The sequence below is a fragment of the Chaetodon auriga genome, chromosome 9 (assembly GCF_051107435.1).
Source record: "Chaetodon auriga isolate fChaAug3 chromosome 9, fChaAug3.hap1, whole genome shotgun sequence".
Lineage (NCBI taxonomy): Eukaryota > Metazoa > Chordata > Actinopteri > Chaetodontiformes > Chaetodontidae > Chaetodon > Chaetodon auriga.
The window spans coordinates 12,420,520-12,440,690 of record NC_135082.1 but is presented as its reverse complement, the minus strand read 5'-3'; the positions used below and the strand labels follow the sequence as shown (position 1 = coordinate 12,440,690).

Below are 20,171 nucleotides of genomic sequence, written 5' to 3'. Positions count from 1 at the left end.
TCAGAGATCATGTGAAAATTAAATACTTTTCGTGGGGGTGAGAGCTTTCATGAACCTACAGCCAGTGATGGTGCACATGTTGTTTTCTTTTCAAATGATCTTTCAGGATCAGGTTTGTCCATGCACTGTGACAGCAGAAGTGAGAATGTAATACTAACAGAGAAAGAACACATGAAGACACAGCTAAATGATGGGAGGTCATGGTTTTACTCTGGGTCCTTGAAATCATTCTTGAGACACATACTGAAAACCTGAAACTTATACATGCGATTTATGCTGCAGGATTGCAATATCACAGATGCTTATTGACTGTTCTACCTGTGTTTTTATTGCCTGCTGTGTTCAGATCATGAGTTATCCCTGTGTCAACATTGTGTGTCACAAGTGCAGGTGATTCTTACCTCTCGCTAAACGAGTAATGCAGGTACTTTTAGCAGCACCATTACTTCCTTGAGATCACCTTGTCCCAAAAAAAAAAAAAAAAAAAAAAAGGTGAAAACAAATTTGAGCACAGCACTTTACAAAGCACCCATGACATACACTACAGTGTGTAATAACCTAACAGAATTAGCCAAGTTTCAACACCAGGAACACTCACTATGCTGCATTTTTGTATGCACAATAGGCATCTTTTTATGTTGTTATAACACAGATTGTACATTTTGTCATTTCCTTTCCTTTTCACTCACTCCAACATAAAAGGGTTTTATCACTTGGTTAAAGTTGTATCTCGGATCTAGTTTTCAGTTTTATTTACCAAGGGATTGAGATATGCTGCTGATACTTCTGTCTTTACTCCAGTACAATAGAGTGAAGCTCAAAGCATGCGACCGCAGACAGCAACAGCAACTTTCTATCTGTCCATTTATTAACAAATGACCACGATTCTTCACTGCCATTAGTCACTGCAGATAAAACATTTATTGGGTTCCTCACTTTTAATACAGTGGTGTGCTGCTTCATCGTGTAAACAGCGACATCAAGTGGCAAAAATAGAAATTACAGACGTATGTTGCTGCAGTACCACGTCTAACCCATGAGAGGCGCCAAACAACCGGGAAAAGCCGGAGGGGGAGGGGCGAGCGCCGCAGCAGGTTTGCTCACTGGGTTGAATAAAGTCCATCAACAAGCTAGTTAGCAGTGAGCGATGTGGTGAACGCCAACGATGATGCTCCAGCGACGAGGGGACATGGACTAGCTGACTGAGATCTATCCCGGCGCCTTGACAATCACCATCAGGCCGAGGACCGTCTCAGGTGGTTGTGATTAGCTGCTTCATTCATGCGGTCGCTGATGCGGAGGGGGGTTTGAGCTCCGAGTGGCGGGCAAGCTCAGTCTTCAGCTCGCTGGGACAAGTGGGACAACACGGCTCACTCACCGGTACGATTGTTTTGCTGGTAGCATGCTAGCGGAGCTAACAATAACTAGAGTGCTCAAATGTGCTTGTAGGACTGCGCCGTGTATCTGCTGCGGGTCCACAGCTTAGAGGTGGATTTGATGGTGTGCAGCCTCGGCTTGTAGCTAGCTTCTTGCAGCGTTGATTGCAGTAGCGGAGTTAGCAACGTTGCAACGAGAAAAAAAGTGATCGGCGACATGTAAACAGAGGTGAAGTCAGCCAGTTCATGCACCAGAGGCCACGTTGATGTTCGTGCTGCATAACGTGACTACGACCAAAAGCTTTGCATGTGTTTGAAGTAACTTTAGCTACAAGTAAATTTTACTGCTAACATATGTTTTACTGTAGTTAAAAGTGACAAGATGGTGCTCGTTGATTAATGGAGTATCCAGCATAATAACGCGAGGTTGCATCCATGCGTTGATACATAGCTCTGCTTTGTACTGTCATCAAGTAAATGTTCCTCTTCCTCCCGACAGAGCAGGAGCATGGTGGTCCCGGACAGTGCCAGCGTGGTCCCCCAGCCTGGCAATGGCAGTCCCACTGGCCTCACGGAGAGCTCCGAGCCCGGGTGCGAGGAGGAAGTGGAGGGGGGTCAAGACCTGGCAGGGGTGGAGCTGGAGGAGGTCCGAAAGCTGCAGGAGCTCGTTCACAGGTTGGAGGTACAGAATGAGAGTCTGCGCAACAGGGGGAGCAAGAAGGCCGTCGTCCACAGAGGAGCCGGCGGCAACAGCAACCTCACAGCCGCGGTCAATATCAATGAAAGGCTGGATTGTGAAGGGGTGACCAACTCCCGCCTCAGGTTGGAGCACAGTGGCAAGCTGGGGAGCACAGACTTTGAGCTGTCACCCCCTCAGGACAGCAGCAGCAGCAGTGGCGAAGAGATGTCCCCTCTGCCCATGGCCAGCAGGCTGGAGGAAGAGGACTTTCTCACCTTGACCTACAGCAACGGAGGGGGACAGTCCGAGGGGCAAAGCCAGACGCCAGAGAGCCCCTCGCAGGAAAGTTATGAATCAGAGACACTTGCGGAGAGCGACTCAGGGGTGGACCAAACTGCACTGGATGAAGTGGATGTCCTCGATTTGGAGGATGAGTGTGCAGAAGTAGAGGATGAGGACAGCTGGTATGTTTCATCTGCACTGCTTATCTCTGCTCTTTGGTCACCTCGCATTGTCCCACTTGTCTGGGCTGTTTTATGACATCGCAAACATTTGCAGGATCCATAATGTGCAGCAGGGCATGTGAGTCACCTTCAGCAGAAGTCGAATTCTGGCAATATAGACTACAAGGATGCCGCATTTTAAGTCCAAATGTTATGTTCGCCTGTAGGTAGAGGAGCTCCTTCTGCCAGATGACTCACTTCTGCCTTTTCATTTTAACCTCTGATTTTAAAGTGTATTACTCCCCCGCGGGCCAGTGACAAAGGACTGTACTGTAGGTTACTGGAATTTAAAGTGAGAGCGGCCGAGACACAAGCTGCGTTGCTTTTCTCAAAGCTTTGTTTAACTGTGGCAAACGTTTTGTTCACTAATTGTAGATTCACAGTTATTAGGAGGACATGTTAGGATGTCAGTGATGTAGAGGAGAGAGAGATGGGAGACAGCGGAGTGACGAAGAAGCAGGAGCAAAAAAAAAAAGAAGGGCAGCCAGCCAGAATGATTTGAGAAGCAGCTGACACGTGAATACATAAGGGAGAAGCTGTTGGTTGTCTCTTAAACTTGAGTCTGAGCTCGCTAAACATCTGGCACGACCTGTCTGCCACCTGTTTGGCAGGTTTTGATGAGCGCAAAGTATTTTTTCCACTCGGTCTCATCAACACAAAGCAAAGCAAACGCTGTCAGCATCAAGTGTTCTGTGAAGGTGTTTCAAGGACAAAGGCTGTTTCAGGAAATTATTATTATAATGATTATTGTTATTGGTGACTTGACCCGGCATACGTCTGCATACCATTAGCCGCGTTACACAACGTGCTAAAGATCAACAAAGCTTCATCTGTACGAGTTCGTTCCTGAATGCAGATCATAAAAAACAACATGAACTTTGCTCATTTCCTCCAATTCAATTGCTGGAATATAATTAGCCAAAGAGAACAGTAACAGAGGCTTAATTACTAATACTCTGTGTTTGTTTTATGCTAGATATCAGGCTAGAGATGTTTATGCTGTGCATGTTGCGTTGCCCAAAAACAGGTAGCATATTGTGCTTCTGATGGCTACTTTAGCAGCTGAGCCGCAGCTTAACAGCCAGACCATTCATGACTTATTTTCAGTTTCACATCATTAGCCATACCATATGTGCTTTGGGCGGTTATCATAGCCAAAACATCCAGTAATCCTAACAGCGAGATAATCTGATCTGCTCTGGGCTGGATGCTGCCACATGGCTAAACTGCTTTGGGTGGGATTGCGCAGCATGTGATCCGAGGCCCCCCCGTGTGACCAGACTGCAGCCAGGACAGAAACGCTGGAGCTGAGAGCGACTGCGGGATCTCATCATGTGTGGCTCTGATTCAAAGGATAAAATCTGTACTCGAGACAAATTAGTCAGGCAAACTAAAGTGTAGCTCCCTCCCCTAATTCGATGATACAGGCCACGTTTCAGCGCTACCAGGTCAGCTAAGGATCGCCCTGTGAATGTCTGTCTTGTTCTCAAGTTGTGGTCATTTTCCTCCAGGATTTACTTCATAAACTCTTAAGCTTAGCAAACTGATGGCCTGTTAGATTCCACACACAGGCCTCCTAACTTCATCCCAATTTCCCAGAGCCCAAAGGGACAATGTCAGATTGTTCTTTCGTCCAACCAACAGTCCAAAACTCTTCATTTTCCATCATGAATTACAAAGAAAAGCAGCAAATCCTCACATTTAAGGAGCATTACATTGAATCGATTAATAGTCGCATTTTTAATTATTCTAGAAATATATTGCAGCAGTTTGTCCATCATCAGTGTAAACATTGTACTTACAACTGTTAACAAACCCAGAAACCTCCTCTGTCACATAGATTTCTACGAGGTCCGGTATATTTGCATGTCATGCTCACGGTAACTTAGTCAGCCACAGTTGCAGACCTGTGCCTTGCGTGAGTTTCAACAGCCAGGTGTTAACCTGTGACCAAAACTCAGGGGTGAACAGATCAAACACCAGCAGACCACGGGTCATTGTTCCTCATCAAACACGGTGTTCATGTATGTATGAACGACGCTCCGCTCCCCCCACACAGGCAGGATGTGTGTCCTGAATATTGCTCTCTGCATTGTTGCTCATTCCAGTGGGAAATGGGTCCTTTTGTGTTTGCCCAATGGGAAGATGATTTGCAGCGGATTGGTACAAAAACCAGTCAGACCGGGCCTTTTGTGTATCCGACTGAAAGGATCGGCCCATGTGACTGCCAGTTCAAAGCTTGTGGCGAACTAATGGCTGTTTGCCTTCAGTGGGGCAACACCGGACGCATCTCAGAGGAGGCGCCGGAAACACCAAGTCAAGTGCTGATTTCAGATGGCGGCATTGTGCGGCTGCATAAAAACCACGGCAGCCGGCTGTTCAGAGATGTGTTTGTGGATTCCTGCCAGTGGAAGTTAATGTACAACACTTTCCAAATATAACTGGATTTCTCTCCTTTCATTCTGCCTGTGATGCACAGTGTGAAAAACCTCCTTTCTGTACATGCTCAACGTGATTAAGTGCATTCCTCACAGGCCAGCAGTTCACACTAATATGCAGCTTGTTTTTATTCAAATCGTCTGCTCTGCAGTTACTGCCATTTCTGACAAGCCTGTTTAATATGAGGCAGATTAGGCTTAGTCTTTCAGCCCTGAACTGCCTTTCCCTACCTCAGCATTTCCATCTCCGTGCTACTCCTCCACTCCCTTTCACTCCTCGGTATTGCTCTCATCTCCCTGTTAATAATTACTTTTCTCCTCGTCTATCTCTTGTCCACAGGTTGTATGTGTCTCCAAAAAAGCAAGCTGCCGATCCAGGCACCGAGTCTCCATTGAAGTGGTGTCGGCAGGCTCTTGACCACCGCAGCCCAGAGACAGAAATGGCGTGTCGGACCCTGATCAGCCGCTTGGACCAGAGTGAGCATTTAACAAACTCTTTGAAAAGTCTGAACCAAAGTATTAATCTGTGTTTTTATTCATTCAGTCTTAGCAGCAGCTGTCGCACTATATGAGAGACAAATGTTTTTATCTGATGCCCTTTGAGTCACATGTCGCTGCCCTGGAGCTGCTTGGCCTAAATCAAGCACCTAATTCAGCTGAGGGAGACCGTCTTACCTCCTCCTGTGAATGCGCTGCAGTCTTATTTACTGCTCGCCCCCGCTGTGCATGTGCACAGGTCTGTGTCTGTATGACAAAGCCCGAGTGGTGTGTACATGCTGTGTATGTCTCTGCGTGTGGACAGAGGTTTGTGCCTGATCCAACAGACCCCATGTATTATTTATCCTGCTCGGAGCACCTACTTCCCGCACACTGCAGAACCTGAACAACAAAGCCTTTCACACCAATGGGCTGAATGAGGACGTGAAGTCACGGGCGGGGTTGGGTTACACCCCTGGGTCATCTCTCCCTTTAAACGGCAGCATCGGGCCATGAAACTGCCTGGTGCCATGCAGCGTGTTTCAGCCAAACAGCAGAAACCGTGGGGTTTACAGAAAAGCGTACGGTCTAATTGAACCCTTTTTTTTTCTGTTTGCTACATTGTGAATGCAAATATTGTGTTGGTTTTCTTCTCACGTGTCTGGCGTAGAGTGCACAGGTGGAACGAGAGGCGCACACTTCGGACTCGTCTGTTACAACTTGGAACTGTGCCCGTTTACGCGAGAGCCGGAGGATTAGTGCAGCTCGTTAATCCCGTGCTCCGCAGCCTCCTTTCAGACTTTTTAACAAGAAACTCAGCCTCTCAAATTTTATTACTGAAATGAATCAGGAAGCAAATGCTTACCTAGATTCACCTCCACGGACCAAAGCAGCAGGTGCGTTTGGAGACGCCCACACAGTCCAAGACCTAATGCTCACACCAGTCGTTGCGGTTCCATGAATGCATTAAAATGGGGCCCTTAACATCATTTACATTGACCCCAACCACACGTGGCTGTTCCTCTCGTCTCTTTCTTTGCGCCATCCCTGTTAAAGTGTGTATTCTTCTCTGAGAGTGTCTAATCTCTCCTCTCCCCTGCAGCGTCTCGATGGAGGAACATGTACAGCAGTCCGTCGGCGGAGGCAGGCTCGGCAGGCTCAGGCCTGATCTCTCCTGGGTACCACAAATCAACTAACAAATCCCTACTAACCTGTGGCACTTCAGGTATGGCATGACATTAACACACCGCTCCTCCGTTTCCGCTCAACACAACAGTGGGATTGACGTCAGTTATTGTAAAAATGTAGGTCAGCTGATACGTGTGTGCATTAAGGCATCAACGATGTGTCCTCTCTGGGATCTGAATGGTCATTTTTAAATGCTGTTCTGGCATCGTTGCATGTTTTACCCAGTTTACTGTGCGTCACGTACGCTGCACATTGCTATTAACCATTTTTCAGTTTCCTGGAGTCATTTTCTGCTTCTGCCAGGCAGACCGTGTTCACCATTCAATGTGTTTAAAATCAGCAAAGAATTGAAATAATCCATCACAGTCAACATTATGTAAGGTTTCATTTTGTGGAAAAGTCTGATCTCCTCCGCTCAACTGCTGTCTGTCGAACAAATTTAGGCCTAGCGTTTAAGAGAAGATCAAGGAAGTGAACACAGACGTCACGAGTGTGGATTTGGTAGCTTCTTGCATGACAGAGGTTGCAGCTCGCGTGGCAGATGTTGAAATTTCAGCGTAACACAGGAACTCATCACACACACAGATCATTCCAGTCGCTGCAAGCTTTCAATTACATCACTGCACAACAGTCACATAGATTACTCTGCAACGCCAATTCCAAAAAAAGGGACGCTGTGTGGATAAAAACAAAATGCAGTTTGCAAACAAGCCGTGAGAATAATCAGATATTTCCAAAAATCAGTGAAGTTTATGAGGTTGTTTGGAATCGGGGTTGTCAAATATAAACACACATAATATTCTCCATGATTGATTGTGATCTTCATGTTGTATTGAAATGAGTGGAGAACTGTGTGTGCCTGGCAGATGGAAAAAACACATCTGTAACACGAGTATATTCTGGAAGGTGGTCAGTGTATGAGTTTATACTTCATACAAAGGTATGCTGAAGGTGTTAGGCATTGCTAACCTGTGTGAAGTGTATAATGCTGGTGATCAGGACTTTGTGGTGACTGTAACAGCTGCACTTTTGTTATTCCTCACCTGGCACTTCACTGTGCTGAGACCAAAGGTGCCGATGTTGTGAAAACCCTTTAAATAACAAATCTTTGCATGAACTTGTAAATGCTTGGCTTGTGGGTGGTGACCTTATCTAATCCCAGACCTTTACATAACCAAATGCCCCTGGATGACGTTGTCATTTCCCATTTGTCTCAGTCTGCGAGTTAGGCCTCTGTCAGACAGACACGTCTGGCGGGGGAACTTTGCATACTGCTTTCCTGAGCATCAGCAGCAGACAGTCCTTTGTAGACTAATGCTGCTGGGCATGGCTGAAGTGAAGTCGGTCTGGAGAGAGATGTGTTAATATAAACGTGACAAATGTGATTGTCAAACAAGATTCGTCTGCATTCAAACCTTAAACTCAGAAATACTGCCTGAATCAGTCTGATAATTTACATAAAATCCACATCCACCTGTTGGAGATTAAACTTTAAACAGTTACAACCAATCTGGTCTGGTTGAAATAAACTCTAATTCAATGAATTTCGAGAGGAGCGAGAGAGAGGGCGGACATCAGAGGGGCAGCCAGGGAACCAGCGTGTAGAGCCAGAATATTTTCACAGCTAACTCTTGAATTATTTTCAGTGGACGTTATGACCAGAGAGACTCTAATATGTCTGACTTCAACAGATTTTCCTAGAGAAAAGCAGTAACTGCCAGATAAGTGAAACCCTGCTCCCAGTCAGCACTGATGAGGTGACAGATAGCTTTGTGTAGCTTTCACTTGTGAGAGCTGTCAAGCAGTCGCTGGTCCTGCCTAGCTTGACTTTTACCTCACCCTTCTTCTCCTCATAGAGTTTTTCAATGCGTTTAGTCACAGCGGCTCTCGATGGTATAACATACTCTGGCTCAAGGTACCAGACAAGCTCTTTGAATCCCTCATTCTCCACCACACTGATGGGCAGCATATGGGTCTCAATCATACTGCACACCAGCTGGGTGATGGCCTCGGACGGGCGTGCGTCACACTGTGTGTGAAGATGCAGATTTACCTATAGACCAGTGTGTGCAACCAGTCAAAAATGTGACAGACCACAGGGCCACTATTTCAGTCCTGGCTTTTATTTGAGAATGTAAGGTAATTCTCCCCAGTATGCAGAAACTGTGGTTAATATTGTTGTTGATGTATGAGATGTGCCTTGTTGTAACGGGTATCCCGCTGTATTTGCAGGTGTCTCGAGCATGCAGTCAGCCCTGAGCTCACAGTCCTCCATAGACAGTGAGCTCAGCACATCAGATGACTCCATCTCTATGGGCTATAAGCTGCAGGATCTCACTGATGTCCAGATCATGGCTCGCCTACAGGAAGAGAGTGAGTGGAGGGGTCGCGCACATCATGTGTGCTGGAAGTCACATGTTATTGCTCTAAATAGTCGGCTACTGTTTATGAAAGCTGCTGAAAGACTTCCAGCACAGCTGTGCTAACATTTTCTAGATATTTTAACTCTTTTGAGGCTCTGAGTGGTTTTCTGTGATTTTCATATGTGCATGAATCTGTGTGTGCATGCGAGTGTATTTTTATGGCTCCCTGTGTGTGAGGTCTCCTTTTTAACTCTATTTTTTGGTGTCAGGTCTGAGGCAGGATTATGCTTCCAGCTCGGCGTCTGCATCACGCCGCAGCTCCACAGCCTCTCTGCAGTCCCTGCGCCGGGGTGGCACCTACAGCGATCAGGAATTTGACAGTTACAGCCTGGAGGATGAGGAGGATGAGTTCTGCTCCATGCCCCAGCGACGACATCGCTTCACCCCCTCGCCCTTAGGCTCACCCCGGTGCCTGTCTCCCTCCACCTCCAACCACGGTCAGGAATACAGCAGCCGACTCGGGGCCCCACGCACAAGAACACCCAGACGGTCTCTCCAGGGCCCCAGTGCAGAGCTGCTTAAGTTTGCCAAGAGTGAGGGTAGGCAGTAACAATTCAGCAAGAAGATCAGAGTGACCATCACAAAGATTCTACCAAAGCTGTCTTGATACATCTCGTGTTGTAGATAAACGTGTTCTGTGTGTGTGGTTCCAGAGGAGTTGAGGCACAGCATGCCTAATCTGGCCCCCCGCACCAGCCTACGTTCCCTGGAGGCAGTCAGAAACAGCCGCAGCATGGAGGCTAACCTCCAGAGCTCTGGCAACCGCATGTCCCACCTGACTCACTCCCCCTCCACAGGTAACCCAACCCTCCTCACCTGGTCCGCACCACTCCTGTCACACCTGCATTTGCCTTTGTAGCCCTTTGTAGTGTCACATTTATCCTCCCACTCTACCTCCTCCTAACCTCTGTGTGACCACAGGTAAGGTTTGATCCCCACTCAGGAAGATTCTTCTTAAAGGAGCCCTGTAGAATATTTGATCACTACTCGTGGTCAAATACTGGTCCTAGTGGAACTACTGGTCCTCATTTTGTTTAGATCGTGCACTTGCACCAGAACACACATGCATGTGCATGTGTGTGACAAGATGCACAGTCTCAGCAATGGTTTTACTCTGTTCCACTGATCTACTGATGGCAGCAATGCACCAATAAGCACAGAGGAGAAGACGACAGCTAGTAAACAAACATGGTTTTCAAACAAGTTTTCCAAAAATTGTAAAGTGTCCCGAAGGCTACTGCCAACAAATAAACTGTAATATATCTAACAATGTATTTCATATTACAGGCTATTCTTAAGACAAGGTGTGACAGGGGTTCTCCACTACATTTGTCCAAAGCAGACACTGTGAGACTTATTGTTTAATATTTTCACTTTCTTAGAAAATCGAAGGTTATTTTTATGAACTTATATCAGTGTGTACAGACTGCTAACAAATGAGAAAAACCCATAATGGTAACTAGATTCTTAATGAGAAAATACTCTCAGAACTCTGCCAAGGAGGCCGTCAGTGCCTCATAATACATGAGTCACAGGTACTTAAAGCCCTTCCTCTACCCTGACCACTCCCTCCTTTGTCACCCTCCTTTGATTCACCTGCTCATGATTATCATCCCAGGCTTGCCTTCAAACCTCTACGTGCCACAAGTGGAGATTGGTTTTCAAATATATATATAGTTGTATATACTAACAATATTTATTTAATTTCCAGACTTGTATGAAAGAAGTAGCTGGTTGAGATTCTGTTATGCTTCTGTGCCTTTCCTCTACTCAAGGTATGGCTTGTAGTCGGCTGCGTAGCAACGGTCAGTCACCTCTCTCCCTGCGGGCTCCGGTTAAAGCTGTCACTCCTGTGGGCTCCATGGTGCCTGGTCGTCAGCCTTCCAGAGGTCTGCCTGTTGTCCAAGCACCGGCTGCAGGAGCGGGCCGCAGGGTCCAGTCCCCAGGTTCTGCCAATGGCGGAGCCTACATACCTGGGAGGGCGTCCACCGGGGCGGGGAGGCCCGCCGTGGGCAGAGGACAGGCTGTGCCAACGGCATCCACCAGGAGTAAATTTTCACAGCCCCCCAGGAGGTGAGTGGAATGTGTCCTTTTTTATAATGGTTAATGTGTTTTATGCCATTCAGATCATTAAAGTTTCTCTTTTATGAATGAAGACTCACTTCCCATTTTATTGACAGGTCTTTTGGCATGACTAAAATCTCAGATGAATCGTGGAAGGACGGCTGTTACTGAGTCTGGCCAATGATGAAGGATGTTCACTGCTGCAACCCTCACCTGACCTTCCCTCAAAAACCTCTCATTGTACAAACAACACGGCCACTGTGTCCACAACTGTGTCGTACAACCTCTCGGTCCCCCATTTCAGGCCGGAGCTCTGGGCTGCACTGGATTTATAGTTAAGACTCATCTCTTTCCCTCGCATGAAACGTTGTCAACCCACACAGAGAGGATGTGTAGGCAGACAAGAAGGCACACGTGCACACTCCACTTGTGATATGGACCAACTCAGAGCTTCCAGAAGACTTGTTTGTGTCAATTCTACTTATTTTTCTATGGTAATTGTGAGAAACTGCTGGAATCTTAAGGGTTATATTGCTGTTTTCCTGTTGTAATTGATATGAAGATGATTTAAATGAAGATATTGCTGGTTTGTTCATTTTCTGCGTGACTTCCTACTAGATGAAGGTGCCGAGTGTTGCATGCTTGGTTTTGTTTTTACTTATCCCTACAGCCTTTTTATCATTATGTAACTGCAATATGACAAATCTTCCATGTGTCCCACAATGATCTGTGTGAATTTCTGAATGATTGGTTCATTGTGAAATTATCATTAGATTTGTGTTGTATTTGTGTTCAGCTCTTTGAGTACACAGCAATGCAACTCCTGTAAACCACACTGCCCTTATAAATAATACAAAAAAGGAACAAAATTGTTTGTGCCAAGGTGCATTTCAGCTGCAACACTTTCTAAAACTAAAAGTAATCTTGATTCGTTAAAGGTACTGTTCCGGTGCTGTGTTTTCCAGGCATTTTTACTGCATATCCAGAGGTGGTTTTGAGTGTTTGCTTTTGGATACCACTGTAATAAAGAAGATGTTTATGCACGAAGGCCGCGTGCCTTAGACAGCTATGCACCCTCATGCAGAGTGCCTCTGAAAATTAGGAGCTGTAATGAAAATGAATAATAAAATCTACCCTGAAACTAATTGTAGCATTTCTTGTTATTTTAATCCATCCGTGTCAGGCCAAGTCAGTGTTTGCATCACAGGCTTATGAAGTCACACAGTGCAATGCAAGGGAAGCAGCAGGGCCGTCATCATCTCCCGGATATTTCCTGAGTGCATGACCAAAACGCTTCACAAATGAGTGCTCGACGCTGCCCACCCCTTGTGACAAAATGGCCTACAGGCCTCATCTGCGCATACAAAGTGTTAGAGCACAGTCTGCAATCACATAAAAATTTTTATTCATGGTGTGATAAGGTTTGAATTTTGTGTCTCAAAGCCTGGCGTAAATGTCTTCCCATTAACAGAATGTCCGTGTTAATGTAACTCTGCTCTCTTATGCATGACGCAAATAGTAAGGGATCAGCGGTAAACGAGGCCACGCATTGTCTGCCCCCCGCCCTCCCTCTGCTTGTCAGGAAGCAAGCTGATTGGCCGAGGCCTAGCAAAGGGTGCCCGGGGATCCAAAACTGCAGGCCGCACTTAGCTTACCGTCAAAAATAAACCAAAACAATAACAGACAAAACTGAGAAGGGGGAGAAACACCGATAGAGTCTGAAGACGACGTTATCAGGTAAAATTATTTTGAATCGGTTAGAAAGGCATGTGGAATAAGACGCAAGGGCCCAGTCGGCCGTAGCGGGCCTCTTTCAACCCTTTCGAAAAACAACATGGAAGATAATGCGGCACAAGCTGCTTCACCTAGCTTAGCAAGCTAGCTAGCCGAAGGGACGACCGTCGTCGCGCACATTATGACGACGTGCAAAAAATATTCTCAGGTGTCACATTGGTTTGTTGCTTATGCTTATAACTTTGTTGATAGCGTAGCGTTGTGAGAAGGTGATACTTAATTGGTCAAATAAGATCGGTTGTTTCATTCCTTGAATTAGCCATTATGCTAAGACAAAATGGCGCTCGAAGGAACAGCCCTAGCTTGCTTGCTAGTTAGCTTTGGTGGGTGGAGGGCGGTAGCCGCCCTAGAAGGCTATGCATTGCATAACGTCTGCGGTACTTTCATTGGCGCCCTTAAACTCTGAGCATGTGTAGTTTTGTGCAACGAGTCCAGAATACTATACTTTTTCAAAACGATAACTGTGACAGCACAGTGTTAGTATTTTCCCATTGTGATATTTCCGTGGAAATCAGGGACCCATAACGTCACTACAGACCATTGCAGACATGGCATATTTGGCTTATTTTGAACCGTCATGTGACGACAGGGCATTTCCTCCCACAAAACAAGCAGGACTCCTCTTCTTGGATCTATCAGAGCCGTTGTCTGGGAGCTCGCCCTCCTGCACACTGAGCGGAACAGCCCTTTGTCTCAGCTGGGCTGCTGCCATCAGGCTCAACCAGCTCCAGGTGTATTATAGCTACTGGTCCTCAGGTTGAAGCCGCCTGTAGTACTGTTAAAAGGCAGAGGATGGAGCCAGTGGTCAACAACACGGATTCCCTCCTCCAGACAGTTTTCTGCCTTGTGTATTTTCCTTATGCAGTGGCCATTATTTGTGGCGTATGCAGTGCCCTTATTATAAACCTGAACCCGTGTTGAAATGTTGTCTTTAAATGTCTTTACAATACGTGGACTGCAATTTCCTAACTCAGTACCTCTTTTCTGTTCCTTGTCTATTATCAGTGTAATACCTAAGAGTACAAGTTGCTTGTCCTTTCATTAACAGAGGAATTGGTTACCTTGATGGAAGGAAGCACATCAGAGATCTTATTCGTTTTATTCTGAGGGTTTTGTCAGCAAATGTGAAGGTATGTATGGAGTATTAGCCACTGTGGTATTCTCAGTTTTTGCATTAATTTTCCGCTATTAGTAATACATGCTAACAAAGTGAAAGAAAACCATTAACATGGTTTATACTGTCATTTTCAGCCTTTTCTGGGTGAAGACATGGATCAAGGAGGAGGGGTGTTGGAGCTACACACTCAGGAGCTGAAGATGCCCCACGCTATGATCATGCAAGACTTTGGTACGTGATCAAGTAGGACAAGGTGACAACCACTATATTGTAAAATGTAATTAAATTTCAGCATGCAACATATAATCCAAGGTAAAATCAAAGAAGTCTCAAGATAAAATCTGAGATTTCTTAAAATCATGACATTTTCACTGCCTCTCAACAGCAAGAAGGATAAACCTTCACTTTCTGGGTCAGGTTCTTGTAAACTTAGCTAATGCCGTACAGTCCATGGCACAGAGTACAGTCACTCACAAACATGGGAAGGATTACTTAAGGACATTGCACGTACTTCATCAGTGAGCATATTTGTTTAACTTTTTTTTCTTTTTTACATATATAAATATTGTAATCACACACACACACATCCTGCAACCACAGCACCTAAGTCCTTCAAGGATGTAGGGAAAACTCTGACTAGTGTGCAAAAACCTGTGTTGTCGTTTTGTCATTTTGTTGTTGGAACCTCTGTGTCATGAGTCCTTCTCTGTGTCTTGTGTTTACAGTTGCAGGCATGGGGGGTCTGGCTCACATTGATGGGGAGCACATTGTGGTGTCTGTGCCTGAAGGCATGCTTCTTTCTGATGTGATGACGGACGAGGGCATCCTCCTGGAGCATGGACTTGAGGTGGAAGGCCTGGAGACTCAGGTGGTTCAAGGCCTGGAGACCGAGGTGGTTGAAGGACTGGAGACAGAAGTAGTGGAGAGCTTACATGCAGATGTAGAGGGCTTGGAGGCAGAAGTGGTCGAGGAGCTACAGACACAGGTGGTAGAGCTGGAGGCTCAGGTAGTCGAGGGCCTTGAGGGTGAGGTGGAAGTGGAAGGTCTTGAGGCGCAAGTGGTTGAGGGCCTGGAAACTGAGGTAGATGTTGAGGGCCTGGAAGCTCATGTTGTTGAGGGCCTTGAGGAGGAGGTGGAAGTGGAGGGTTTAGAAGCTGAAGTTGTTGAGGGTCTCGAGGTAGATGTGGAAAGTCTGCAAACACAAGGGGTGGAGGCTCATGAAATATCCGGTGAAGACATGGTGTCATCAGAACACAGTGTGATCATGCCTGAGAATATTCTGGGGACAGAAGTTGCGATAGAGGAAGCGCTGGACCCCCATCATCACCACGTCCTAACCTCAGACCTCATCCAGGACTCCAACCACCACCACGATGACATGCCAGACCAGGTGTTTGTGGCAGAGCTGCTGTCTGAGCACCAGGACAACACTCTGGACCACCAGCTTGTGTCAGAGGGCTTGATGGTGACAGAAGCCAACTCTGAGACCATAATCCACGAACAGCTGCCAACAGAGGCTGTTCCCCTGCAGACCGATGAGGAGGATGATGCAAGAAGCAGCTCTGAAGATTATCTCATGATTTCCTGTAAGACAGCTTCCCATATGATCGCACAACTTTGATTAATAGTCACTGTTCTTGTGCAACGCCATGTGTTATTACTGCTAATTTTTGATAACTAAAGTTGTTTTTGTTACTGTAGTGGATGAGGTGGGAGAGAAGCTGGACATAGGAGACACTCCACTTGAGATCAGTACAGAGGTTATGGAAGACAAGGAATCTAAAGAGGAGGATGGCTCAGAGGTCATCAAAGTCTATATTTTCAAAGCTGAAGCAGACGACGATTTAGGCAAGTCACTTGAAAAACAACCAAATCAGTCATTTCAACTGTACAAAAAAATCACCTGTAAATTCTTCCCTGTTACACTGAATGTAGATCATGACTTTTTAATTTGTATTTTTTTCCCTGTCTAGGTGGAACAGAGGTGATAACAGAGGATGATTACCAGAACGGCCACCCTGACCTGGAAGCCGCATCGTCAGGGAGACTGGGAGTCGGTCGTGACAAGATGGTTTACATGGCAGTCAAGAACCATCCAAAAGAAGAGGAGGATGATGAGGATGACAGCGATGATGATGATGATGATGACGACATCAGTATGTTCCTTTCTGACACAGCTTTTAAACTTTTTTGTCAGACAAGTTTTGTGGCTGTGTCAAACTCAAGTGTTTGACTGTTGACAAGAGATCAGTAAGATCTCAACAAGCTGACAGAGTTTATGTCTGGTCAGTTTGCACAAGTGTCACACCTTGGACATATAACATGACAGTGCCACAGTGTAAAATAATTAATATATTATATCCCTATTATAATATAGCATGTCTCACAGTCAAAAATGTTTTCTATCGTGTTGATAATTTATTTCTGCATTGTCTCTGCAGATAATACCATTGATCAGGTGAAGAATGGTACGTCTGCACCATTTCTGCAAATCCGAGAGGGGCTGGGCACCAATCGAGCCCTCAAACCCAAAGCCAAGAAAAAGAAGAAAGGAGAGACCCGGCAGTGTCAGACTGGTATGAACACCATCAAATTCTGTACAATTAAATGAATGAGATCGTTATTTGGTACTTCTGTCATATCAGAACAACAGATTTGACAATAATCATTTCACATTTTTAAAAGGTTAACAGTATTTCAAATTCCAGACTTATTTTTCAACCCTCTCTTCCAGCTGTTATCATTGGACCAGACGGTATGCCTTTGACTGTCTACCCCTGCCACATATGTGGAAAGAAGTTTCGCTCACGAGGCTTCCTCAAATGCCACATGAAGAACCACCCAGACCACCTGCTTAAGAAGAAGTACCAGTGTACAGACTGTGACTTTACCACCAATAAGAAGATCAGTTTCCACAACCACTTGGAGAGTCACAAGCTGCTGAGCCACAACAGTGAGCGCTCTCCAGAATACACCGAGTACACACGGCGCTACCATGAGTCCAGCCCCCTGGGCTCTGACAAGCTCATCGTCAAAGACCGGGAGCCCAAACTGCATCACTGCAAATACTGCGATTATGAGACGGCTGAACAGGGCCTGCTCAACCGTCACCTGCTGGCCGTGCACAGTAAGAACTTTGCACACGTGTGTGTCGAGTGTGCCAAAGGCTTCCGTCACCCATCAGAGCTGAAGAAACACATGCGGACCCACACAGGCGAGAAGCCCTACCACTGCCCGCACTGTGAGTTCCGCTGTGCAGATCAGTCCAACCTAAAGACTCACATCAAGAGCAAGCATGGCGCAGATTTACCTTTCAAGTGCAGCCACTGTCCTCAAGCCTACGCTGACGCACGAGAACTCCAGCGTCATATAGAGATGGTGCAAGGCCACAAGACCCATCAGTGCCCACACTGTGAGCACAAGAGTACCAACTCCAGTGACCTGAAACGACACATTATCTCTGTTCACACCAAGGACTTCCCCCACCAGTGTGACGTGTGCGAGAAAGGCTTTCACAGGCCCTCGGAGTTGAAGAAACACGCGGAGACACACAAAGGCAACAAGGTGCACCAGTGCCGGCATTGTAACTTCAACGCTCCCGACACCTTCACTTTGAGTCGCCATATCCTGTCCTTGCATACGAAGGATCTCCCCTTTAAGTGCAAGCGCTGCCGGCGAGGCTTCCGGCAGCCCGCTGAGCTGAAGAAGCACATGAAGACACACAGTGGTAGAAAGGTTTATCAGTGCCAGTATTGTGAGTATAACAGTACGGACGCTTCTGGCTTCAAACGCCACGTTATCTCCATTCACACGAAGGACTACCCCCACCGCTGCGACTACTGCACCAAGGGCTTTAGGAGGCCTTCAGAAAAGAGCCAGCACATAGCCAGACATCACAAAGACATGTTGATGTAACGTCATTGCACACGCGAACACACTCCTCTTTCCCGAGTAAATCTGTGTCACACACCCAGAGGTAATTTTAGTGTATTAACAAAGAAATGATGGATATAGGCTGTTGATGAAGACGACAACATTATAATTGCCGTTCTGTGTTCTGTGTTGTAATGGGTGTAAACCTCCTCCCCCAGGGGTAATGCAAGAACACGTTTTTTGATGGGGGTGAAGTCTAAAAAAGACAGTGTGTACACTGAGTGGGACAGCTGTAAATTGTGTTTTGTTTTGTTGCAGAAAATCACATATGAACATATATTCAGGGTCTCAAATGTCTATATTTTTATACCCACTCAGCTGAAATGCTGCAAGATGATGACTGTGTCCTGTAAAACAGAAAGCGGTGCTTTGTGAACGTCATGCCAGTTCTTCAGATGATGCGGAATGAGTACAGGAGACGCTCGCCTCCTTCGTACCAACTAGTATCTCTTTTCCTTATTAACCAGCTTTTACGCTGACATTTGTTTTCAATGCCATCTGGTCTTTAAGGGGCAGGGCCATTCTTAAATTCAGAAATGGTTTTTGAGTGATGTTGACACTCATTACGCACCTTTAAAAGATTTCTCCATAAATCTAACATCTGAACTTCCAGCATTTTGGATTTTGAATTTCCATTACATTAATCATGTATAATATAGGCTATATTCCGTTAAATATGTCTTAAAAGTTGAGTGGGAAATCTTCTGGGCTGGTCAGTGGTGTCTAACGAGGAGAAATGGCGCAGTTGGTATATTAGTAGAAAATCCCTTTAGTGTACACAACACATTTCTGACAGAAATCTGCGATGATGGCGCCGATGGTTAGCTTCACATGTGATAACCCCTGGAGTTGTTGTATTGGACTGCCACTGTAACGTGTGATGTTTCTATGACACAGATGTGCTCTCTCAGCTAACCATTTGATTGCAATCATGCCTTACATCTCTCTGTTGGTCTTTATCCCTGAAGCACTGATGAACACAGCTAATCAGAAAATAAGTGATTTTTAACTCTCAAACATGCTGTATCAATACCATTCTCTCAGAGATTGTGTGTTTGAGTCAGTAGAAAGCACTTTAATAACTTTTTCTTTTCTTTTTTTTTGTATTTTAATTACATGTAAACAAACCCTACATAATAAACAATTACAGAGCTTTGTGAGTCGGTAATGGTAAAGATTGTTTTGAGTGTTATTGCTAGCAAGTGGACACGATCCATTACTGCATCAAAACTGAGTTGTCAGTGACAGTGGTGGGGGAAACCATTTATTGTTTTGTTCTATGGATAAGTGATTGGGTTTTGTGTTTTGTTTGTGCTCACTAACAAGTTTCCCAGACCCTCGTCCTACAGTCGTAAATAACCCAACCCCAAACTGAAGTCAGTGGTCATCATATTGGCATTAGTCCTTAAAGTATGCACATATGCTGTCTTCATGAAATTAATTGTGGTATATATTAAAAATCCCTGCATTTCGTGTACCTTAGTCTATATTTTCTTTCAGTCTGATTGTGGGTAAACTACTGGTGGGGAAGAACCAAAATAAACAATTATCTTTTTACGCTTTTTGTCTTTCTGTCCTGCAAAAATGAATCACCTTTACATGACAGTGTTAAGACAGTCAGCAGTTTTAGCACCATGTAACGCAGCTCTATGCACATATAGTACATAATTAAAGAGGACTGGCTGTATTGCAGATCATCAATTAAATTTACTGGAGGAATTGACAGAGTACAGTTTTAATGACCCCATACATCATTATTTCATGCTGTAGATTCATGGGCCAACCTGATTCAAGGAGGCCATCGGGCAGGAGTGTAGTTATGACATATTTCTCCTGTGACTGCTCCTTACCTCCTCTCTGGATCAGTAGAATTGTTCAGCACAGATAAAAATGCTCCTGTGTGGGATCTTGAAACATGCTTCATCCATAGCTTGATTCAGGAAGGCTGTTCACTGTTGTAAAACCTCTGATGAGTGTCTGTTTTTAGTTGCAGCCCACACAACAATCCTTGGAGCACAATATCAACATTTGCTGTGATTGTACAACTATCGTTAACCGCTGAGACGTGATGAAATAGACCAGTAAGCCTCAGTAACTGCAGCTCCAGTGAGCAACAAGCCACTTATCGCTTAGTAAAAGGGAATTCAAAATTTCCCTTGATCACCAGCTCATCCTTGAA

General features: G+C 45.5%; 2 protein-coding genes across 3 annotated transcripts; both read left to right on the top strand.

The window, feature by feature from the left end:
* The first annotated feature begins 1,098 nt into the window (after window positions 1–1,098).
* Window positions 1,099–12,293, top strand: LOC143325811 (SLAIN motif-containing protein-like). Of its 2 annotated transcripts, none has more exons than XR_013077574.1 (9): window positions 1,099–1,380; window positions 1,876–2,519; window positions 5,337–5,473; window positions 6,576–6,698; window positions 8,894–9,034; window positions 9,294–9,623; window positions 9,738–10,317; window positions 10,384–11,157; window positions 11,265–12,293. XR_013077574.1 is itself a non-coding variant. In XM_076739146.1 (9 exons), the coding sequence occupies exons 2-9, from the start codon at window positions 1,885–1,887 to the stop codon at window positions 11,317–11,319; spliced, it is 1,863 nt and encodes a 620-aa protein (XP_076595261.1). In that variant the 5' UTR covers window positions 1,099–1,380; window positions 1,876–1,884; the 3' UTR covers window positions 11,320–12,293. The 2 variants fall into 2 exon arrangements, 1 of the variants encoding a protein (XP_076595261.1); XM_076739146.1 differs by having other exon boundaries at window positions 9,738–9,881; window positions 10,860–11,157.
* Window positions 12,294–12,699: 406 nt separating this feature from the next.
* znf711 (zinc finger protein 711) lies at window positions 12,700–19,549 on the top strand. Its single transcript, XM_076739150.1, has 8 exons — window positions 12,700–12,885; window positions 13,991–14,072; window positions 14,194–14,290; window positions 14,785–15,645; window positions 15,761–15,907; window positions 16,033–16,215; window positions 16,501–16,635; window positions 16,794–19,549. Exons 3-8 carry the CDS (start codon window positions 14,212–14,214, stop codon window positions 17,972–17,974), a joined length of 2,586 nt encoding a protein of 861 aa, XP_076595265.1. The 5' UTR covers window positions 12,700–12,885; window positions 13,991–14,072; window positions 14,194–14,211; the 3' UTR covers window positions 17,975–19,549.
* Window positions 19,550–20,171: the final 622 nt, after the last annotated feature.